Source organism: Simochromis diagramma, unplaced genomic scaffold (genome assembly GCF_900408965.1).
Source record: "Simochromis diagramma unplaced genomic scaffold, fSimDia1.1 OVJJ01000344.1, whole genome shotgun sequence".
In the NCBI taxonomy this organism is placed as follows: Eukaryota; Metazoa; Chordata; class Actinopteri; order Cichliformes; family Cichlidae; genus Simochromis; species Simochromis diagramma.
This window is the reverse complement of record NW_024387375.1, coordinates 15,099,765-15,121,082: the sequence shown is the minus strand read 5'-3', so window position 1 is coordinate 15,121,082 and position 21,318 is coordinate 15,099,765. Positions and strand designations below refer to the sequence as shown.

Below are 21,318 nucleotides of genomic sequence, written 5' to 3'. Positions count from 1 at the left end.
TAAGTCTTGGATTTTGTTGACTGTGTTTGTGCATTTTGATTTGTTTTACAGTATTTCAACAGTGAAATGTGTCCTAGAGAATCGGGAGTTATTTTTGTTTGTGTTGCAGCAGGTTTATATGTGCATGTGTTTGGATTTTCATGGTTCTCCTACCTAAATGTTCTCACACCTAAATGTTATTTTTGTCGTTAATGTGTTTGAACAGGACTGGCTCTAGAGCCCCAGTTTTTAAGACCAATATGGAAACCACTGGAAAAATATTAAGAGGTAAAACAATGTAGACTGAAAGCAACACAGCAGTGTGCTTGTGAGAGGAAAAGTACTATAGAGGTGTACTAAAGGTGTGCACTTTGAGTGCTGTGGTCAGTAGGTCTGGAAAAGACGTTACTACATTAATAAAACTTAGCCTATCTGAAAGAAGGAAATACAGCCAGTAATAATGCAAACCCAGTAAATTAACAGATGTATCAATATGACACTTGGTTCATTAAGACATGGAAGAATCTGATGTATTACAATCAAGTATTTAATTAAATCATGTTTAACTTAATTACATTAAAAGACAATTTTAGTCTTGATTCTGTACAAATTTGATATAAGGTCAGAGTGTATGAAAAAAGTCATCTTTTTTAGGATTCATATGTAAATGCTTTTGGAAAAATAGAAATATTTTAAAATAAAAATAGCTTGCAGCCAACATGAAAAAAACAAAACAACACAAGAACATTGGTTATACTAGTCGATATTCAGAAAAGATTCTTATCTGGAAAAGAAAAACACTTTAGATGCTGTTAAAAAGTTTTAGACCCTCCTACTCTCCACACACAGATGTCTGAGGAACTTCAAAGAATGGGGATGCTATTTTCTGGGAATTGATTGGTCAGTAGGTGACGATTTCATACATGTTGATCTCTAATCTGGAACCTAATCTGATCTGTGTTAGCTCACAGCATATGTTACCATGGCAAGCTACCGCAGTAAGAAGTTAACCATGTTCATAGTACTGAAAACCAGGTTTAACCCTGAATTTACCAAGGAAGATTCAACTAGCTTTGTAGAACAGCTTCCTGCACTATGAACCAAGTCCAGCATATCCAGGTTATCTTTTTGTTTTCTGGATTCACTCTCCTCACCGCTGGTGATCAGGATAAGCGCTCACACAAAGCTGATTATCAACTCCTTAAATTAAACCAGAGTTTCCAATGCAGGTTGATATGATGGGGTTGGCGTTGGCAGCATCTAACCAGTATAAAAGGGTTTTTTTCACGGGTCATAACACTTTTCTTCCACAGAAAATGATCCCTATGAGTGCTACCTACACCAGAGACATCAGATGGTGTTTCAAAAATCGCTACAAAATATAAAATATACAACAGTAAAATACAAAACTGTTGTAAAGAAACATGGTTAACCATGTTTAACACTGAAGTACTGGCTTTAGGGCTCTGGTTGTTGTGTTTGTAGCATTTCAAACACATATTACCAGCAGGGAAGTTTCAGAGTGCCTTTGGGAACATCAACACTCATAACATGATTGAAGGTGTTTCTTTACTTTATATATATATTTTTCTATCATATAAATGCCACTAATGATATCGGCAAATACCTAATATCAACTGAAATTGACTGATATATATGATAATGGTCGAGCTTTAGTTGGGTTCTGCAGATTTGTACATATGCTAAGCTCATTGCATGTTTCCTCTTTGAGTATTCTGTGGAGGTGTTTATGCAAATTCTTGTACTTTACGCTTGACTGTTTCCATTTTTCACACAAGAAAATTAATGTTTCCTGCATACATCATTTAGGACCGGTTCAGGGAACATACTGGAAATTGTTAACTCTAATCCAGTGGGTTTTGAATATAGCTAAAAAATATTTGCAACTTGGAAAAGATTCAGGAAAAATGATTTGGTAATGTCTTCACTTGGTATGGTGTATATCCTTTGTAGAGCCTCTGCCAGTGTTTAGTCCTCTGTCTTCTACTGCTTTCACATGTCTTTGGCAGTAATATCACACATTCCTGGATTTGACTCTGGACAGAAAGAAAAATCTGTTCAGGATGAATTTTTACTGGTATGCCTGTTCCTGCTCTGAACTTTAACAAGAGTGTCAGTGAAACAATCTGTCCTTCAAGAAAGAGAAAAAAACCATAGTCTCTTTCAGGTCTCTGGAAGTAATTAAGCTCAACGATGTAGTCAAGCCAAAATATCAATATGTGGTTACAATAAAAACATGGCTGAGGAAAAATAAATAAATCTAGTCCTAGATTTAATTTGATAGAAATGTTCGTGAAGACCCAGAATGAAGGTGTATAACGTCTTAGTAGCTCCTGTGGTTGTTCTCACAAAACAGTGATGTCTTTCACAGGTTTGGAAGGAATCCTCTTAACTAACATACCATGCGGGGAGTTTAGCTTCTCTAAGTCTTTCCGTGCACTTAGGTCATAGCAGAGCTCCAGGTGAGTTTTGAGCATTGTGCTTTAACTCCTAAGCAACAGAAGCAGATTGTTCTTTCCCTCTAGGTACAAAGGAGTCATTTTAGAACAGTTGTAGTTCCAAATCATTGTCAACAACTATGATCTTAACACAACCTGGGATATAAGACAGCACTCTAAAGTCCCAGCTCACACATGTGCAGCAGGCAGTAATTTATTTAAATTATGACAACTGTGTGGTTGTAATGATGGCAGGCTGGAGTGCCTATGTTGGTCTTGTCTGAAAGGTTTCTGCAACAATAATTTAGGTCATGGCTACTAAAGTCTGTGAGGTGTGGAAGTCATAACGTTTGTTTCTGACAGAACTGAAGTGCAAATGTCTAAATGACCTCTGACAGGTCGGTTGTTGCTTTGGCTAGCGCTTTGTGTTTTTAATAATAGTGGTTAATGAAAAGCTTCACTGAAGGTTCCTGTGCATCTCTGGCGTAATATGTGCTTAATGACTGAGAAACCAATACCAATCTCCCAAGACATGTTTTAAACACATGGTAGCGATCAGCTTTTGAAAACTGAGTTAAAAGCCGCAGATGCCTCTGGCTGAATACATCAGACCTTACAGCAAGTTAAAATTAAATGTTGAACTCTAATAGTGATTGGATGCCAGAGGTTTCCATGATCCACAGAAAAAACTGTATCATCATAGTTATAGTCATGTGTGATTTTTCAGGATAAACATAGTTTGTCTTCTTATTAAACACTGAGACTAAGACAGTGATAATGTTTGTTATGTGCTAGCGTTGCTTCCTTTGTGACCTGTGCACCCAGTCATCCCATTTTCATTCCTGAAGTCTCTATATGTGGATGTAGGAATCATATGCCGAGACACAGACCGTGAATATGGCTCGTCTAACAGCAGGACACAGGGGGGAGCAAGGCAAGTGCTACATGATCAGCATAGCTATCAGAGGAGGGAGGAACATTAGATCAATTGCTGCCATGTGACAGGGAAGTAGCCACATGCTAAAAAAACACCCCGGCATCTTTTCAAATGCATTTAGCTATCATTTTTATCAGGTTAATGCTGAACAGGCCGCAGCTAATGGTCTGTGAGATGAGCCATGTGCACTCAAGGCTCACTGTTGAATTCCTACAGTAGCAGTGGAGTTATTCTTCCATGAACTCGGTTTGGCTGTGCTCTATAGTGTTAGTTTTGGGTTTAGAAAAATAAGCCTAAGATAGAGGCCCCCTTTTTCGAGATTTTTGAAGTAGACAAGTGGTGAGTTTTCCACCAAGAAAGTGCCCCAGAGTTCTGAAAACTACTTTAGGGAAGTTAGCAAAAGGGATAAAAACCTTTTTTGGCCTTCACTAATCTAAAACTGGAGAAATATCTGATATGCAGCTGTTTGGCTATAAAGCAAGCAGTGCAATTCTGATTGTTTTTCAGTGTGAACTTTTCTCAGAAGAAGATAAAAAAATGCTATCTTGACCTTTTGTTGTCTTGTAGGAGAACATCAAAGAGCTGAAAGCGGTGTGTGTCATTCAGGCCTACACACTTCACTAGTTTTTCTAACAACATGGTTTTCTTTATAACTCGTGTTCTTGCTCATTTAAAGGTAAACTTTTCCTTTAACATATGACAGTAAGTAGGCAGCATTAGCAGTCAGTAGCATTAGGGGAAATGTTGGGAGTGAATGGTGAAAGTTAGAACATGCTGACGCTGTGTAACTTAGTACATCTTACTACGTGTAATAATTCACAAAAGCTAGAAAGACCCTGGCATGGATGTTGTTTCACAATGAAAAGTAAATAGTAACGTTCAAAGCTTTATTAAACTGAAAAATCATCCTTAGCATGATCATGTTTATTCCATATCTGAAACAGCAATACTGAGATGCTGAACAATCTTCTACCTGCAGTACAGTTAGGCATAAATCTACATCCATGTTTCATCCTCTCTGTGGAAGGCATTTTTGAGGAAGATAGTTTCCCCAGATGTTGAAGAAAACTTGATGGAATTATGGGGCAAAAAGTTCAAATAAGACTATCAAGCCAGGGGCTCCAGTTCAACTTTTCAATCCCAATTAATGAACTGGGTTTTAATTTTGGAACTTTGGTAATTACAGAGAAAAATGCTGGTGTTGTGCGTGGATTAAATGTTGGGGGAGAAAGCAGGATAGCACACAGTTGTTGTGATTCATGTCTCTTGTGCTGCACTGTCAGAGAACAAATAAGGTTTTATTATTTACTATTAGGAAATGAAAGATAAGAAAAAAATGTTTACACCAAGTAAATAATCTGTGTCCCCCTAAAACATCTGATCCATCCTTACAATAAAAACAAGTTTTGAAGAGACAAATGGGAAGCATGTGAGCTGCACAAGTGAGTTCACCACATGGTTGAAAGTGAGCAGGGCTAATTGTTTGTCACATAGAAAATTAAGAGCAAGGAGAAAGGAAGCTTTTCAAAATACTTTCTCACATATCAATGCATCATATTAACAAACCCATTTATCCAAAATTAGGGCTTTCCATCACCAATGACCAGCTCTGCCTTTCTCCTCCTCTGTTATTGTATGCTTCAGACGGGACTTAAAGACAGTTGGCATTCTTCCTAAATGTTCTGAGCCATGATTGATTGTATCCCTTCCTCAAGCTCGCCATATCTTGAAAACAATCCACCTTTTGTCTCATCTTTAGTTGCCGCTGAGCAGATTGTTGAAGCTTACTTCCTTCTCTGTGACAGGTTCTTTAAGCTCCTCAGCTGTCCCTGAATAACCTTTGACCTTTCGGTATGGTTCACAAGGTCTTTTGCTTTTTCTCCGCAATGGGACACTTCTACATCATAGCTAAAACACATTTTCAGCTTCGATAAATAATAATAAATAAAATATATATATATATACATATATGTAAAACAAATAACTAATGGAGCAATGCACTGGAAAAAGATACAAAATCATCACTTGGAACAGCTCACATTTGAAATATTACAGCTCATTGGCAAATAGCAGTTATGTGGAGCTGCTGAAGTAGAATAGCTGAGTAAGAATGTGTCCTGTTTCATGAACGTTTCCAAAAGTTCATGGTGTATATTTAGAGCATAATCTCACAGTTTAAATAATCTTTTTGGTAATGTGTAACATTAAGTTAAAATAAAAAGGCTGAAAAATGGCCTGTTATTGTAGAGAAGTGTGAGCTGAGGCTTTTTCTTTACTGGTCTGTCTGGTAAGTATTTCTTTTCACAGTTAACTTGCCATAATAGAAACAAACCTAGAATAGGTGGGAAATAAATACCGGTCCTGCTCCAGACCCAAATTCCATCTATTAAGGAAGAATCAGTAAATCTACTCAGGCTTGAATTTCACTTACGACAACTGAAGCTCTGCTGCATTCATTGAAGAGTGCTGAGAGAGACAAATCATGCAGCCAAAGCCTGCTGATTCAGTTATTGATCCAGACTTGTATCTTTAAATGTTTTACCATGAGGAAAATGGGCACATTGCTGAGGGTTTGTTGATTTATTTAATGTCCATGTACTAAAGGTAGTTTTTTTTTCTAGGGGAAGAAAAACGGTGGTCCTTGGAGAAACTGGAAAGGGGGGGGGGGGCACTGTATGCTATGCTGAAGACAGTAATGTCAATAACACCTGATGAGATATCCAGGAATAAGGACTTGGTGGTTGATAGTTGTCTATGGAGAACACAAAAGCATTCAAACAGCTGTCCTCTCTGTTTGGCCTAACTGATGGGAAACACAAATCACTTCCATTCATAAATGAAGAAGAAAACAGTTTCCGTCTTGTTTTGAACTTTATCAAGATAGACACATGGATACATTACAAGAAGACGAAAGCTCTGACAGAAGGCTCACAAAGCCATCTGTTGCAACAAGTTGAGATCATATACAGTATCGCTATGTTTAAAATCGATAGCTTCCTGATAAAATAAGTTAGTTGCACTACTTCGGCTCTATGGTGACTCCTTGGGTAAGGAAGGGAGCAGCTGAAAGTACCTTCTTTTGATGACTGTCTGCAGAGATTTTGAGGCTGAATTATGTGGAATTCTATAACTAATTAAAAAATACATTAAATTCCTGCATATAGGTGACGGTTTAAATGGAAAAACATTTTTGTTTTTTCGGTCTTCTCATTAAAATAAGTGCTATTCAGTAACGATGACAGGGCGACACAGTTCACATCGCTAACACTTTTCTTTTTAAGCGTTGCGTTGTTTTGTGCTGGAAAAAGATAGATTTTAAAAATGCCCTGAAAGGCACTAAGTGAACACTTCTCCCTGCGCACCATCTTGATGGTGATGACAAATGACCCTGAGCTAATACGGAGAGCTCATTAAGGCTCCAGGGAGCTGCAGGATCAAAGTGGGGATGTGTGAGTGGGGGGGCAGGGCTGTAAGGTTAAGAGTCTATGTCACTTCCTTGTGAGTTGATGAAAAGTATAGAACAGGGTTGTGTCTCTGTGGACAGCTATAGGTATGCACATGTGTGTGTGTGTGTGTGTTTTCCCGGATGGGCATAAAGTTTCTTAGAGCCTCTTCTTGTTAAAGATGAATGGGAAGAGTGTTGGACTTCCATGTAAGTAAAGGCTTGTAAAGCCAAGGCTTACATTATTTATGTGTATTTTTCTGAGGAAAACAATGTGCTAATTATAAAAATAAAACAACTAAGGAAAAGTGATTTATAAAGAGCTAAACCCAAAAGATAAATATCTGCAATAATCAGCACTGATCATTGTCTCCTTCAGAAATTCTTGAAATTAATTGTGAAACTGTGTCTCCCTTTACATTACCCAGAAAACCCTGCATGCCCTTGGAAACCAAGTGTGGGTGTGGCCTGAAAAAGAAATATGGCGACCCATCCTTTGTTTCTGAGGTCCTGCAGAACTCTGCAAACTTTTAAAATCCTGTAACAACTAATGTTCAAGCGAAGCATTCAATTTCTGAGGATATTTGTCACGGCTGCTGCTTTTCCTTGCTCCTGATTTCACCACTGTAAAATATGGAGCCGTATAGTATCTCTTTATCTCCACAGGGAACACACATGGTTGCAATAATTCAGCATCGCTCGTCCAAACTATGGCTCTTTGCATCACATCGCATGAAAGGATTTGAATAGGCTATTGATAACGCATCTTGCGTGCTCAGCTGGAGACAATTTTGTCTAAACTGACTGCTGTGGCTTTGTGCTGTTATCAGGAAGCAGCTTTCAGCACAGACTCAAATCCTTTCTTTATTTCTTATTTTTTGAGAATGCAGATGTGGGGAAACAGATATATTATCAAGTATTTTACCTGAACAACATAAACAGTTTTTCATACCCTGTTGTCTTTTAGTAACTCTGGCCAAGTCATCGGTTGCTCCATGGGTGTCTTCCCCCTGCAGGATCAACATAAGAGTACTGCTGAGTATGTTAAAATCGAAAGCCTTTTTTTTTCTCCCCCGAAACCAAAGGCTTTGTTTCACGGCTTATTTAAAATGTATGTGCCTTTAGATTAGCCTTTGCATAAATAGTTAGATAGCGGTATATTGAAGAAATAGGACATTATTCCTTCATTACCCCTTGAAAAGCTAAACAAATCTTAAAAACCACCATTAAAAGCATGTTATTTTATAATAGCATGTTAATAAAAAAAAGATTATGACTTTCACAAAGTGATACATCAGACTAATTTAAACAAACACTGTTGTCGTGTTCCTTCAATCTAATAAAAACAAGCTGCCATACGATGCATTTTTTTAAAAGCACGCTGTTTCCTGTTTTTTTTCCGCAAACTGTTTCTCCACATTGGAAATTTCCTGTTATTCAGAATAAACAAACTCAATGTACAGTGAGGGGCCACATTTAATCTTTTTAACAGATGACGAAAAGATACTAAATAATATTTCCTTTCCACCTTCTCTGACAGGAGATGTCTGTATCTGATGTCTGCATATCACTGACAGCGTATCCCTTTTCAAAACCAGTCCTGTAACAGTGTATCATGGACCAGAACTACTGTGGCAAAAAACAGCAGTGTAACATTTTACACTCATTGATCAGGATCAAGTCTATACAGCTATCTTTGGATTGTAGGGACGATAGGTGCCAACCTCATCTGACCGGTTATAAGTAATGGCGTGGGATAGTAAAGGTGGTATGAAAGATTGTAGTGTTTTCAATAGAAAGCAGTTTAAACAGTGGAGACTTCAGTAAAACAGAAATACGCAAACAAAAAAAAGTATTTCTGTATATCAAATGAAAGCCCGTTTTACAAACCAGAAACTATTTTAAAGCAATGCTATAAATTAAAATGTCTTCCTTTGTTACTGCAGATGTTAGTAACATTTACCAGACCTGCCTGTTATAAATCTTCAGCCAACAATCTGTCTACTATAAAAATAATACTTAGAACAATATCTCATTGCCATGTGTCATAGATCATTCATATTAATAGGGTTTCTTGTTACCGCTTCATGCATATTAGAAGATAAAGGAAAATTTGTGTGGTGAAATCACACCAGATTAGAAGGTTGGGAAAACCAAGTAAGAAGTAAGGTTAGATAAACATATTAAGACTTTGAAAAGAGTTTTAATGCCAGTATTTTTTTTTTTTATTTGACCTCTAATGAGGCCTTTTAGTTGGGTAGTAGAAGGGACACTTAGAAGACCTCCTCAATTCCATTGACATGCCTTCTGTAGAGGAAACAGAGTCTAGGGACAAAAGGGATGACTAAGCCATCACTGGAGGTGAGGTCACTGAGGTAGTTTGGCAAGGCCTCTGGAGTGGATGAAATTTGTCCCGAGTTTCTCAAGGCTCTGGATGTTGTGGGGTTGTAACAGCTAACACGCATATGCAACGTTTGTGGAAGTTGGGGAGATTGTACCTGGACTGAAAAACTTGGGTGGTGGATCCCCTCTTCAAGAGGAGGGTCTGGATGGTGTGCTTCACGTTTAGGGGGATCATACTCCTCAGCCTCCCCTGGCAAGGTCTTAGTCCATCTCTCTTGGTTGTGCCCTGTGGGTAAACGGAGTGTTAGGTTCGGTGGTCTCAGGATTGTGTCTCTTGCACTTGAGCAGTTTGTGGTTGAGCAGCAGGGATGAGACTTTCTCCTGTTCTTTCATTGTGCTTCATGAGTGCACCGATCCTTAAATCCTGTCAATAGACTTCAATTTTATTTATATATATCACTAAATCACAACAACAGTTCCTCAAGATGCATTGTATTGTAAGGTGAAGACCCTAAAATAATACAAAGAAAAAAATAAAAAGAAAGGAAAGAGGCAAACAAACAAAAACCCTACAAAGAGTTTAGGATGCAGTGAGGCCAAAAATCCTTTTGTCACATTTAATTAAGCTGCAATGTTTTGTTAACTGTGAATTAACTTAGTGAACTTAGCCTTTAATGTTCTTCTTTCAGATGTTAACGAATGTGAAGTGGATGAAGGCGGCTGTGAGGGGTACTGTTGCAACACCATTGGCAGCTACTACTGCAAGTGCCCTGAAGGCAGTAGACTGGGGCCAGATGGCAAGGCCTGCAATGGTAAGGTGGACATCTAGAAATAGCTGGCGTACAAACACTGACCTCCTGGGTTAACTTCATTGTTATTATTATAATATAATATAATATAATATAATATAATATAATATAATATAATGTGCCTGTGAATTTGTTATCATTTAGTAGTGCTACGACTCTGTTCTCTGTAATCGAGTTCATGTAACTCAGTACTAATGACTACTGAGTACTGAGTGTCATGTTTATGTGTCCCAGCTTGTGTAACCCCATAGTAAGACGGCCCCTAGCTGATTAATTATGACATCACTATAAAGCTTTTTGCACAGAAAGCCCTAAATACGATCATCTTCTCTTCCAACATTTTATGGCAGTCCACTTTCCTGCTTCAATTTACCTTTAGTCTGAAATCATAAATGCACTGAGTAATTAGTTATGGGAACTACAATGAAGGCATTTTTGCATGGGCTTACTTTGGCTGCTTGTCTGCCTGTGGTCAAGTTTTTCCCAGCGAGATAGCATCACAATCAAGACACAGTCACAGAAATTCTGTGCAAGTTTATTAGGGTAAAAAATAACGTTATGGTAGAGACATTAGGTGCCAATCATAACGTTATTTTTGATGCAACTTCCCATTTGAAACAGTCAAAGTTACGGCACCAAAACCGCTTGGTTAGGAAAAAATAATTATGACATTGCAGGAAAACACTGGCGTGATCCATTTTTCAGTATCTGCCCATCTTCTTCTCCTTCCTAATCTTTTCTCAATCTCTTGATTAGAAGCTTTACTGCAGTTGTGTCTTTATGCAGATGATGCACTCAGTGTTCATCTACTGTATAGGCAGACACATGCCATCATTTACATGAGCCTGTGGTACTGTGTTCCATCAGCAATAGCACAAAAAATGATCACTGTACATTTAATTTAGGCCTTTATTTTACCATTCATTGTATACTTTTTGGGCTTTTTAAACTCAGAGAGAAAAAAGTTAACTTTAGAAACTTTTACATAGTGACACACCTATTATTTTGACTAAAAACATTGGTGCCATCTATAAATGAACGTGAGCATTTGTTCACATTCATCCATGTGAGGTAATTCAGTGGCCTTTGTGTTTTCTCCACAAGTATTTCTTGAATCTGCTACATTTAAATGATCTGGCCTCTGTAGACCTACACATGCATCTGTCCACACAGGCAGTGCTGATATATTATAACAAGCGTGCCCTCCCAGTTCATCTGTCTTCTTTGAAAGAAATACGCTGAGTTAGCGGCGCGCCCATTTGTTCCTAAAAGCTACAGGTGTGAACAAATGCTCCTGATCTTTGACCTTTAAGGCAGGATAGTGTCACTCTAACATTTTTATGCCTCACAGGTTGCTGGAGAAGTCAGGAGTGAGCAGCATTAGCAGCTGTTCATTTCTTATTTTAGGGGCTTTTGTGTGAATTTGCGTGAAAGTACAACCTGATACTTACATAGCATTTTTCACTTGCACCAAACACTCATAGACTCACACTCCAATAGATGCATCAAGGGCAACTTGGGGTTCAGTATTTCGCCTAAGGACACTTTGACATGCAGGTTGGAGGAGCCAGACCGGGGCGGGTGACCCATTCTATCTCCTGAACCACAGTTGCCCCATTTGTTCACTACATGTGGTTAAATTACTGGCAGAAAAGAGTGTTTTTGACTTTAACATGTGGCAGAAAAGAAAGTGACGTTACTATTTTTAGAGTTTTATCTGACCAAAACTGAAGCACCCTGAAGATTTTGGTGAGAGAACTTGCTTTGAGTTTTTGGTTCTCACTAAAATGGGCTCTTTTAACATTCAGACTACCTTTTTTTTAAAAAAAAGAAAAAAAATTCTACCTCATTTGTGCCACTAAAGCAGTTCAGCAGCATGTTAGTAAGGCTGCTGTTTCGCCTAATTGTATGTGTTAGCTCAACAATTCTGCTGTCACATGATATGACCTCCTGACCTGTGATACCTCCAGCCCTGCATGCACCTCACTGTGTGTCTCACGCTGAAATTATCTCAACTGGGGAAACCAATAAGCAACCTTGACAAACTTTTTTCTGTTCAGCTGTTTTGGATGTTAAGCATCATTCACAATAGCAGTCATACAAAAGAGCCTTGTTTCAGTGGCACACACCTTACGAGTGCAATGTGCAGTAAATATTTCTAACATCCATGTATATGTTCAAAGAATGGGGCAAACCATTAGGAATTTCTTCAGGCGACTATAGTCTTGCAATCACTTTGGAGAGGATTGCCCACATGGGTTTGCCAGGGATTTAAATGTGTAGAAAGCAAAACACAAACACAAATAAATGCACACATAAACTATATGAAAGTGATTTAGTATATTTGTAGTACTTAGGAAATTCTCTGACCTCAGAGAAACCAGAATTATGGTTGTGTTGTGCATGCTCAAATAAACTGAACCACATGTTCTTGGGAAAAATACAAAAAGAAAACACAAAATAAAACTTTATTTGGGCAGTCATTGCACACACAGACATAACACAGGAATTAGTGTAATCTCAAAAAGTCAGAGATGACAAGCAGGAAGAGTTTTGGAGGATCTTATGAGCACCGTCCCCAATACGTATACGTGAGTTGAGGTTTCAGGTTTTTGGCTTCACGGCTTCCTTCTCTCTGACACACACTGTAGGAAACACAGTGAACAAATGAATCGTGTGCAAAGAGCATGATAAACCACTCATCACTCACACCAAAGAAAGTGTAGTTGTAAAAGTCTTTCCTTCGGAGCTCAGAGTACATGTAGTTTGTGCTGCTGATATTCACCGTTTCATCGTTTTGTTCACAGGAGACATAATATGCAGTTAGCTTTTAGTGTTTTTCTTCACTAGTAAAACTGAAGGAGCTGATGGGGGAATAAGCTGAACAGCACACTTAATAATTAACATTTTAAAGCATGAGAAATTGGAGCTTAAAATTGGTTAAAATTACACAATTACACCTCTTTATTCCACAATCCCGTAAAATTGCGTTATTCATTTTCTGTTATTTGGCGTGCGTCAAACGAAATGTTTAATTAGACCACCTCAAAGCTGGGTGGGACTTTTTTTTTTATATTAAGGATGTAATAAATTCCTTGTTTCTAAAAAGCTCATTTTAATCCTTCATTAAATTGAACGCCTGTTCTCTCACAACTGACCACAGTTACAGGTGTCTCATTCCTGAGCAAAGCGCAAACTTTTAATCAAGAAGCAGAGAAACTGTTCCATATTCATCACTGTGATGGCTGTAAATTTCATATTTGAATCAGTCAGAAGCAAGGCGTGGTGCATGCAGGGGCGGATCCAGAGAAATTTTCTTAGGGTGGCATGAAGGTGGCAAAGAAATCAAATGGGGTGGCAAAATCAAAGCCTCCCCCCCACCCAAACACATATGCACAAAACAAAACGACTACACAACAGAACAGCTACACAAGACAACACAATACACTAAGTATACACTCCACACTAACCATCACAAATCTCCCACATCTAAAAACTCTCTCTCACACACACACTTGCTCGCTCTGTCTCGCTGCCGTTACAGTCACTCCCAAAACTTTTCCCTCTTCCTAAACAACCAAATTCCATATGTTGACTTTTTTTTTGAATTGGTCGACATGGTGCATTTGTCCACCGATAGGAAAGCGGTGGCTTTTTCCCCTTTCTTTACTGTTTTCGCGCTGTCCTTAGAAAACGCTTAAAACACACACACACAAAAACCTGACGACAGTATTTACGAAAAAAGCGTGGCTTATATATATTATCATAACTCTGGATTTACTGGCCTGTAATTAAAATGTAAAAACTTTGAAGTCCGAACTTTCAATGTGGGTTGAAATAGAAACTCAGCGTGGCTGCAGCTTGATGCTATGTCACCTTAAAATAGTCATGTGATTTGGAGGTGCAGAGTGTCCGTGGACCACAGAGGGTTCATAACACTCACCTTTCTTCCATTTCCAGAGTGTAACATCCAAACACCTGTGTAAAATCCGAAATTCCCATGGTGTTGTTCAAAATGTGCTCTGGCACAATCATAAGCATCGCTTGCTACTGAAAACTATTTTTACTATTTAATTTGTAAAAATGTGTATACACACACACACACACACACACACACACACACACACACACACACACGAAAATATTTAGTATACACATCCAGAAATGCATACACTATTATATATTGTACATATATTTATTAGTTTCAGGTCGGCCATTCTTGTATTTTGCTCGTTTGTGTTGTTGTGTTTGCACATCTCTGTTGCTTGTGGGGCTCGCACACAAGAATTTCACTCGCATGTGCTGTGCCAGTGTGCCTGCACATGTGATGTGACAATAAAAGTGATTTGATTTGATTTGATTTGATTTGATTTGATTTGATTTGAAAACAAGAAAAAAGCCGGTCCTGCTATGGGCTGAACCATTTGTTAATGTTGCAGGGGGGGAACACTATCCAATACATTCAGTTTTAGCATTTATATTCACTGTTGACTGTAACTACGCTCAAACTGTTAATGCTATCTTATTTTAATAAACAACACTGTCATATGCAAAACTGGGGTGGCACTTGGGGTGGCAAGGAATCATTGTAGGGTGGCACTTGCCACCCCATGCCACCCTTCTAGATCCGCCCCTGGGTGCATGAATACATATAAATATATATCTGTATGAGGTATGCATGCATTCCATATCTGTGTGTTCAGATGTAGATGAATGTGAGGAGCTCAATGGAGGATGCCAGCAGACATGTGTCAACACACCGGGCTCCCATCACTGTGAGTGCAGTGAAGGCTTCCGCATGCACTCAGATGGTCGAACTTGTATCGGTAAGTACTAAAGAAAAGGATTTACAGCACTTGTGGAAACTGTTTTCTATCTACTCCTCCCCACACAGTATTTTTCCCACATTAATAATTCAGGATTTTATGCAATCATTCTCTTTGTAATAAAACAGATAAAATACAGTTTTTTAAAAAATGGTTTGAATTTATTGCACTTTTGATGGATAGCCTGACATTCTGAGAATTTGCTTGTGAGCTTTCTTTCCAAGCTTTTGATGGGAATATTAATGTCAATCTCACCATATTTATTTTATGAAACTTAAGCAACAGATCATCTGGCGATCAGAGCCCTTTACTACACGTTCATGACATTAGAAAGGTTATGCCATACAAATACTTAGGATACACACTGATAATGCACTTACTCGGAACATGGATGTAGAAAGTGTGTATACGAGAATCCATCAGCATCATTGTCTCTGATGTTTTTAGTGTTTATGGCAATATTTTGTCATTTATGCTTAGGTCTGTGTGCAATTTTCGTTTTTTGTTGTTGCCATGATTTGTGTTGATCTGATCTTATCTTATCTTATCTTATCTTATCTTATCTTATCTTACCTTACCAAGAGTGCAAACTGGAGGCATAACTGACATGTATACTTTCTCAACTGCTGGTTAACACAAATCTGTAATAAGTCAGGAAACAACTCAGTGCTTTTAAACATGCAGACATGGTCAAGATGATCTGCTGAAGTTCAAACTGAGCATTACAATAGGGGAAGAAAGGTTGTTGGTGCCAGACGAGCCAGTCGAAGCATTTCAGAAACTGCTTAGCTGCTGGGATTTTCCCACACAACAATTTCTATTGTTTACAGAAAACAGTTCGACAAAAAGAAAATATCCAGTGAGCGGCAGCTTGCTGGGCGAAAATGCTTTCTTAATGTCAGAGGTCAGAGGAACATGGTAAGACTGTGTCAAGCTAACAGGAAGACATTAATAACTCAGATAACCAGTCATTACAGCCACGGTATGCAGAAGAGCATCTCAAGATATGAAAACTTGGACTACAGCAGCTGAGGATGACAGTGGGTGCCATTCCTGTTAGCTAAGAGCAGGAACCTGAAGCTACAGCTCACAATAGATGTCTGAAAAAATGTTGCCTGCTTAATGAGTCTAGATTTGTGTTGCAACATTCAGATGGTAGGGTTCAGACTGCGGGTGTTGGCATAATGGTGTGGGGAATAGTTTCTTAGCACAACGCGAAATCGTAATCCCAAAGTGGGCGATATCATGGATGTGGAGCAAATGTGTGACGCTGTAACATGAACCAAACTCTGTGTGGAATGTTTCCACCACCTCGATAAATCTGTGCCACAAAGAATTAAGGGTGTTCTGAAGCCAGGATTAGCAAGGTCTACATAATGAAGTGGCCAGTGAGTGTTCAGTCCAATGAAAACCAGACTTCATTGGTAGCAGTCACTGAACACAGTTAATGCCAGAACTAATTTCTTCACTTTGGGTTTTGTACAAATGTAACAAACAGACATAGTGAAAAAAACAGAATGAAAGCGTAGAAGTTAGAACTTCATTGAATAATCCTTGTGAGAAATTCAGACACAATTTAAAAGGAGAAATGCAAGGCGGTAAAGTACTTTTACCCTTTTAGGGCCATAAAATTTGTCATTTAATGAAACAATTTGTTACTTGGAGAAAATCGGTACATCTCTGTTTCTATGTATGTCCCCTAATGCTCTCAGTTTCCAGCTGCAGCTTTGTGTTAAAGGATAGGTACGGATGCAGAGGGATGGCTAATTGTGTCTGTGGAAGTCATCAGTGTTAAAAGCCTGCCGTTCATTCAGTTTTACAGCCTGTGTCATCATGTCTGTGTTTAGAGCACCCAGAAGGCACACGGCTAATATTCATATTTGGCACGTCATTAAGTTGCAGGAATGATAGGATGGAAAGATCATTAGAAAATAAACCAGAGGTAGTCATTGGACCAACAGGCCTATTGAAGACCTTTTTTTTTTCCAGTTTCCTGCATTTACTCAAGTGTTTTCCACAATTATACAGCTGTGCAACTTGAGCTGTGAAAGGTATTTTGAATTGCCAGAAAATTCAGTTATATTTATCATCCTTTCTAAGTTACTGAAAACTTAGTGCGACTTTCAGCCCCATTAAATCTGCACTTGAGCACCTGAGCGGATGGGCTTTATGACTTTTTTTTTTTACTGAGCACTCGTCTATCTTCTTTGCTCTTAAGCTGTGAATTCCTGCTCTGTCTTGAATGGTGGATGTGAACACAAGTGTGTGGACACGGGGGACAATCACTACAAATGTGAGTGTCGGAAGAACTACCAGCTGAAGAGGGATGGGAGACACTGTAAATGTAAGTCAGCCTAACTTTTGGTGCAGAAACATCTGTTAAAGTGGCAGAGCTGTGCATTACACAGCTCAAAATCTGAATAGTCTTCATGGATTTTCTAATGCACTGATTAATTTTACTAGGAATCTTGTTGTGACAGAAAGTATATTAATGTGCATGATTCAGATGTCAAGAATACAAATTGTCCTCATCAAACTGTCCTGACCTAGCTTCATTCTGCAAATATATGTATGTGTATGTTTCTCCTCGTGTTAGTGAGGGACCCCTGTGAGGAGAGGAATGGAGGCTGCAGCCAGATGTGTACTTCAGAAGAAGGCCGAGTTCACTGCAGCTGCCGACCTGGTTTTGCACTGGCTGGAGATGCCAAGAACTGTGAAGGTGACAAAGCCCTCTCTCTCACTCACATAGCTATAACTCAGATAAGACCTCTGATTTCCTGTATGTGAGAAAGAAAGTTTTCTATGCAGTCCTGTGAGAAACTAACTACACCATTACTGCTTCCCTATAACTAAGAGGGCAAGTAGCAACGAGGCGCTACTAATCAAATGCACTTAATTATTAGATCATTGGCAGGTGTGAGCAGGTCTAAGCATTCAGGTGTGTGTTATATAATGCCATAATCTTCCCAGCAAACTCAACCTTTTTGACTTAAAGAAACTACAAAAAACCTCTCAGACCCCTGCAACCTCAGTTAGCATGCTGAATGTTAAAGTTCCCGATTGTTCAGTTACAAAAAGAATGAAAAAGTATGACTTGTCTATAAAAACAACATGGCAGCATGGCACAGAACAAACTGCATGGCTTCTGGAACATGCCCTTTGGACAGATAAGACCAAAGGGAAGAGGTTTGGCCATAAAACACAAACACAGGATATCATCACAAAGACCTCATTCCAACTGTCAAGTATGGTGGTGGAGGTGTAGCGATTCATGCCTTGCAGTCATTGAGTTGACCATGAACTCAACTGTGTCCCAAAGCATCCCATATGGAAAAGATATATATAAATATTATAAAGTTTGTATCTGTCTTGTGTGAAACTTGTATGAAAAGCATACAAAAGTGAAAAAAGATATAAGATCCCTTGAAAAATTATATAAATGAAACTTGTATGTTTTGGATACTTACTAAAACAATATATGAAAGTAATGAGAAAGTGGCCACTTTCATGAGTAAATCATGTAAGCCTTATATGATTCACTATATGAAGTAGGCCAGATCTTATGCAAGTCTTTTACAAGTTTTTACTATTTCTTTTCCCTATGGGATTGCAGAGTCAAGCATGGCTGAAATTGAGCCATGAAACAGGACAATGAGTCCAGGCACAACAGCAAAACTATAACAGAATGACATGAAATGAAAAAGAAAATAATCAAGGTCCTGCAGTGGCTCAGTCAATGCCCAGATCTCAACCTAAATGAAATTTTGTGATGGGACCTTAAGAGAACTGTGCATAAATCAATGCCTACAGACCTCAATTAAATGAAACAGGATTCAAAGTAGGCCAGATTCCCTCCGCTACATTGTGAGAAACTCATATGGAAAGTAGTTACTTAATGTTATAGCTAATTGTGGTTCTGCAAGATGTTGAGAGCTGTAATTAACTTTCCACAGGACTGCGCACATCTACTTGTTTTAGGAACTCTGGATTTGGTTGGAGACTTAGCTGCTACTCGACCAAGAAAGTCAGGTTCCAGGATACAAGTTTCATGAACACTGAAATCCTGTTTACCTCCGCTGTTTCTTAATATGACGCTGAATAATATTCTGCAGTTTTGCAATACGGTAGATAAATCTTTGACACAATCAGTGGACTTTTCTCATGCTCATGTGTTTCTGCCTACATGTTATGGTGTATCTGTTGACATTTGTCATACCAGTATCTAAAGTGTGTTAATATTTGCCTCTTATAGACATTGATGAGTGCAGCTCTGGCCATGCCAAGTGTTCCCATGGTTGTGTCAACATGTTGGGTTCCTTTAGCTGTGTGTGTCATCCGGGTTTTGAACTCGGTGCTGATGCTAAACAATGCTACCGTAAGTAAGAACTTCAGCCTACCTTCCACAAACTGTAAAGACTGCTGAGTGCTTTTTATTATGCAAATAAGGGAACAACTTACATCATTTCAGAATGACTTCGTTGAAAATGTTCTGATTCAAATGTGCCTTAGTTTTATTATTTTTAACCCCAAAGGGATTTTTTGACTGTAATGGGAATTTAACTAGTAACCTTTCCTTTGCTAAATAAATATGAATACCACTGCACACTATAGCGCAGGCTGGTGCAGCTTGCACATTCTAAAATCATTTCCTTTTTTTTTCTGCTAACAACAGAACACAACGCAAATACCAGGTTACTTGTAAACTGCTCTTTAATTTGAATCACAAAACTTTGCTTGTAAGCATTTCAGTGTAGCACACAGGACTGACATGCGTGATATGCCTCAAAATTCAACCGAGTCCTAAGTTATATCCTATTTAAATCCATCATACTCTCATTAGGTATTTATGTTGAGCATATAAAATGCAAAATTAAATGTGATTTACAGAGTCACTATTAGCCAAAAATGCCCCGTGTCATTGACCCTATATTTCATCTGTGGTTGTGTACTGTTATTGCGGTTTGATCCTTTCATCTCCAGGCATTGAGATGGAGATTGTAAACAGCTGCGAGAAGAACAACGGAGGTTGCTCTCATCATTGTGAGCATACCACCAATGGCCCTCTTTGCTCCTGTAACCAGGGTTACCAGCTGGACCAAGACAGGAAGACCTGTGTAGGTCAGACCTTCTATATATATGTGTGTGTGTGTGTATATATATATATATATATATATATATATATATATATATATATATATTAGGGGTGCAACGATACACAAAATTCACGGTTCGGTTCGGTTCGATACTTTGGTGTCACGGTTCGATATTTTTTCGATACAAAAAAATGTTCATGCATTTTTAATTTGTCATTTATTAAAATTATAAATATATATTTTAACTCAAAAGTACAGTTTTTAAATTGAACCCTAACCCTTGTGCGTGTTTTTTATTTTGACAGCGAATGCGCACCTGCGGACCACTTATGTGCAGCCCTGGTTATTTAGCTCGTCATATTGCAGCCACAGAAATTCTTTTGTCCATGAAACCATAAAGCTGCACTTTCTTTTTGCCTTATAGTCTGATTTGTCATAACTTCTCCGTTTTGTGGTAAGCTTTTCTTTGGCTGTCACTTCTTCACCCTGACCTGTCTTATTTGGCTCAGCAGAACTGAAATGCTTTTACACGCTCACTCACATAAGCTCAGCGATTTTCTGCGCGATCAACCTCTCACATGTTTAAGCTTGCTGCGGGAGATTTCACTTGTCATGTTTGCATAGTAAGCTAACGATTAATAAGACGATGTCAGAGGAATTGGTGCACAAATTATCATCACTCACAGATCAGTGCTGTCGCTCTCTATACACAGTTCGCACGATTGCAAAGTGAAAGCAAAAAAACAAGCGCAAATTCAAACGCGACTTCAATATGTCACATATTGACAGTGGCTCACCGATGCCAATGACATAATTACCCAGCTACATTTCTGAAAGAATGCAAAAGCATTGACATATATTTTCTTCCTACAATAGCCCGACGGGCAGGGAAGAGATAGATTTTGGTAGCCCGACTGAAAAAATCGCTAGCTCCATGGACGTCGGGCTAGCGATATTGCAAGCCCTGTATCTGATTGAGGAATCACTCATCTTTGGAAAAGAGAGTTTATTACAGAGAAATGGCTCTTTCCAAAATAAAAGCTATACTATCCGCTTCTTCTGGGCTATATTCTCAGCAGCATAAGGAGAATCATGTGCTAACAGCTGTCTAAATGACTCGGCTAAAGTTAGTAGCATGCTTGCTTTTTTGTCTGCTTCACTTGTCTTTGCACTAGGATGATGTCGGCGTAAATGTGCAGTCATATTCGTTGTGTTCCCACTAGTGCTTTCAGGTTAATCTCGTTGAAATGACCTTAACGCCACAACACGGCAAATCTCCGTTAACGAGCTACCGCCGATCGCTCCGTGCATGGGGCTAGACGGCAAACACGTTAACGAGCTAACTGCGCTAACAAACTAGTTCACACCAATGTAATTGAGCATTGCATGGCACATCCAACATACTGTTTTACTTTAGTCCATGACTCGCT

General features: G+C 38.7%; 1 protein-coding gene across 1 annotated transcript in view; it reads left to right on the top strand.

The window, feature by feature from the left end:
* The window catches only part of megf6 (multiple EGF like domains 6), a 61,493-nt gene that overhangs the window by 7,142 nt on the left and 33,033 nt on the right, over window positions 1-21,318 (top strand). Inside the window, exons 5-10 of the mRNA XM_040009202.1 lie at window positions 9,850-9,972; window positions 14,673-14,795; window positions 17,014-17,139; window positions 17,392-17,514; window positions 19,048-19,170; window positions 19,776-19,913. Coding sequence (XP_039865136.1) covers window positions 9,850-9,972; window positions 14,673-14,795; window positions 17,014-17,139; window positions 17,392-17,514; window positions 19,048-19,170; window positions 19,776-19,913 — 756 coding nt within the window. The remainder of the gene's footprint in view (window positions 1-9,849; window positions 9,973-14,672; window positions 14,796-17,013; window positions 17,140-17,391; window positions 17,515-19,047; window positions 19,171-19,775; window positions 19,914-21,318) is intronic.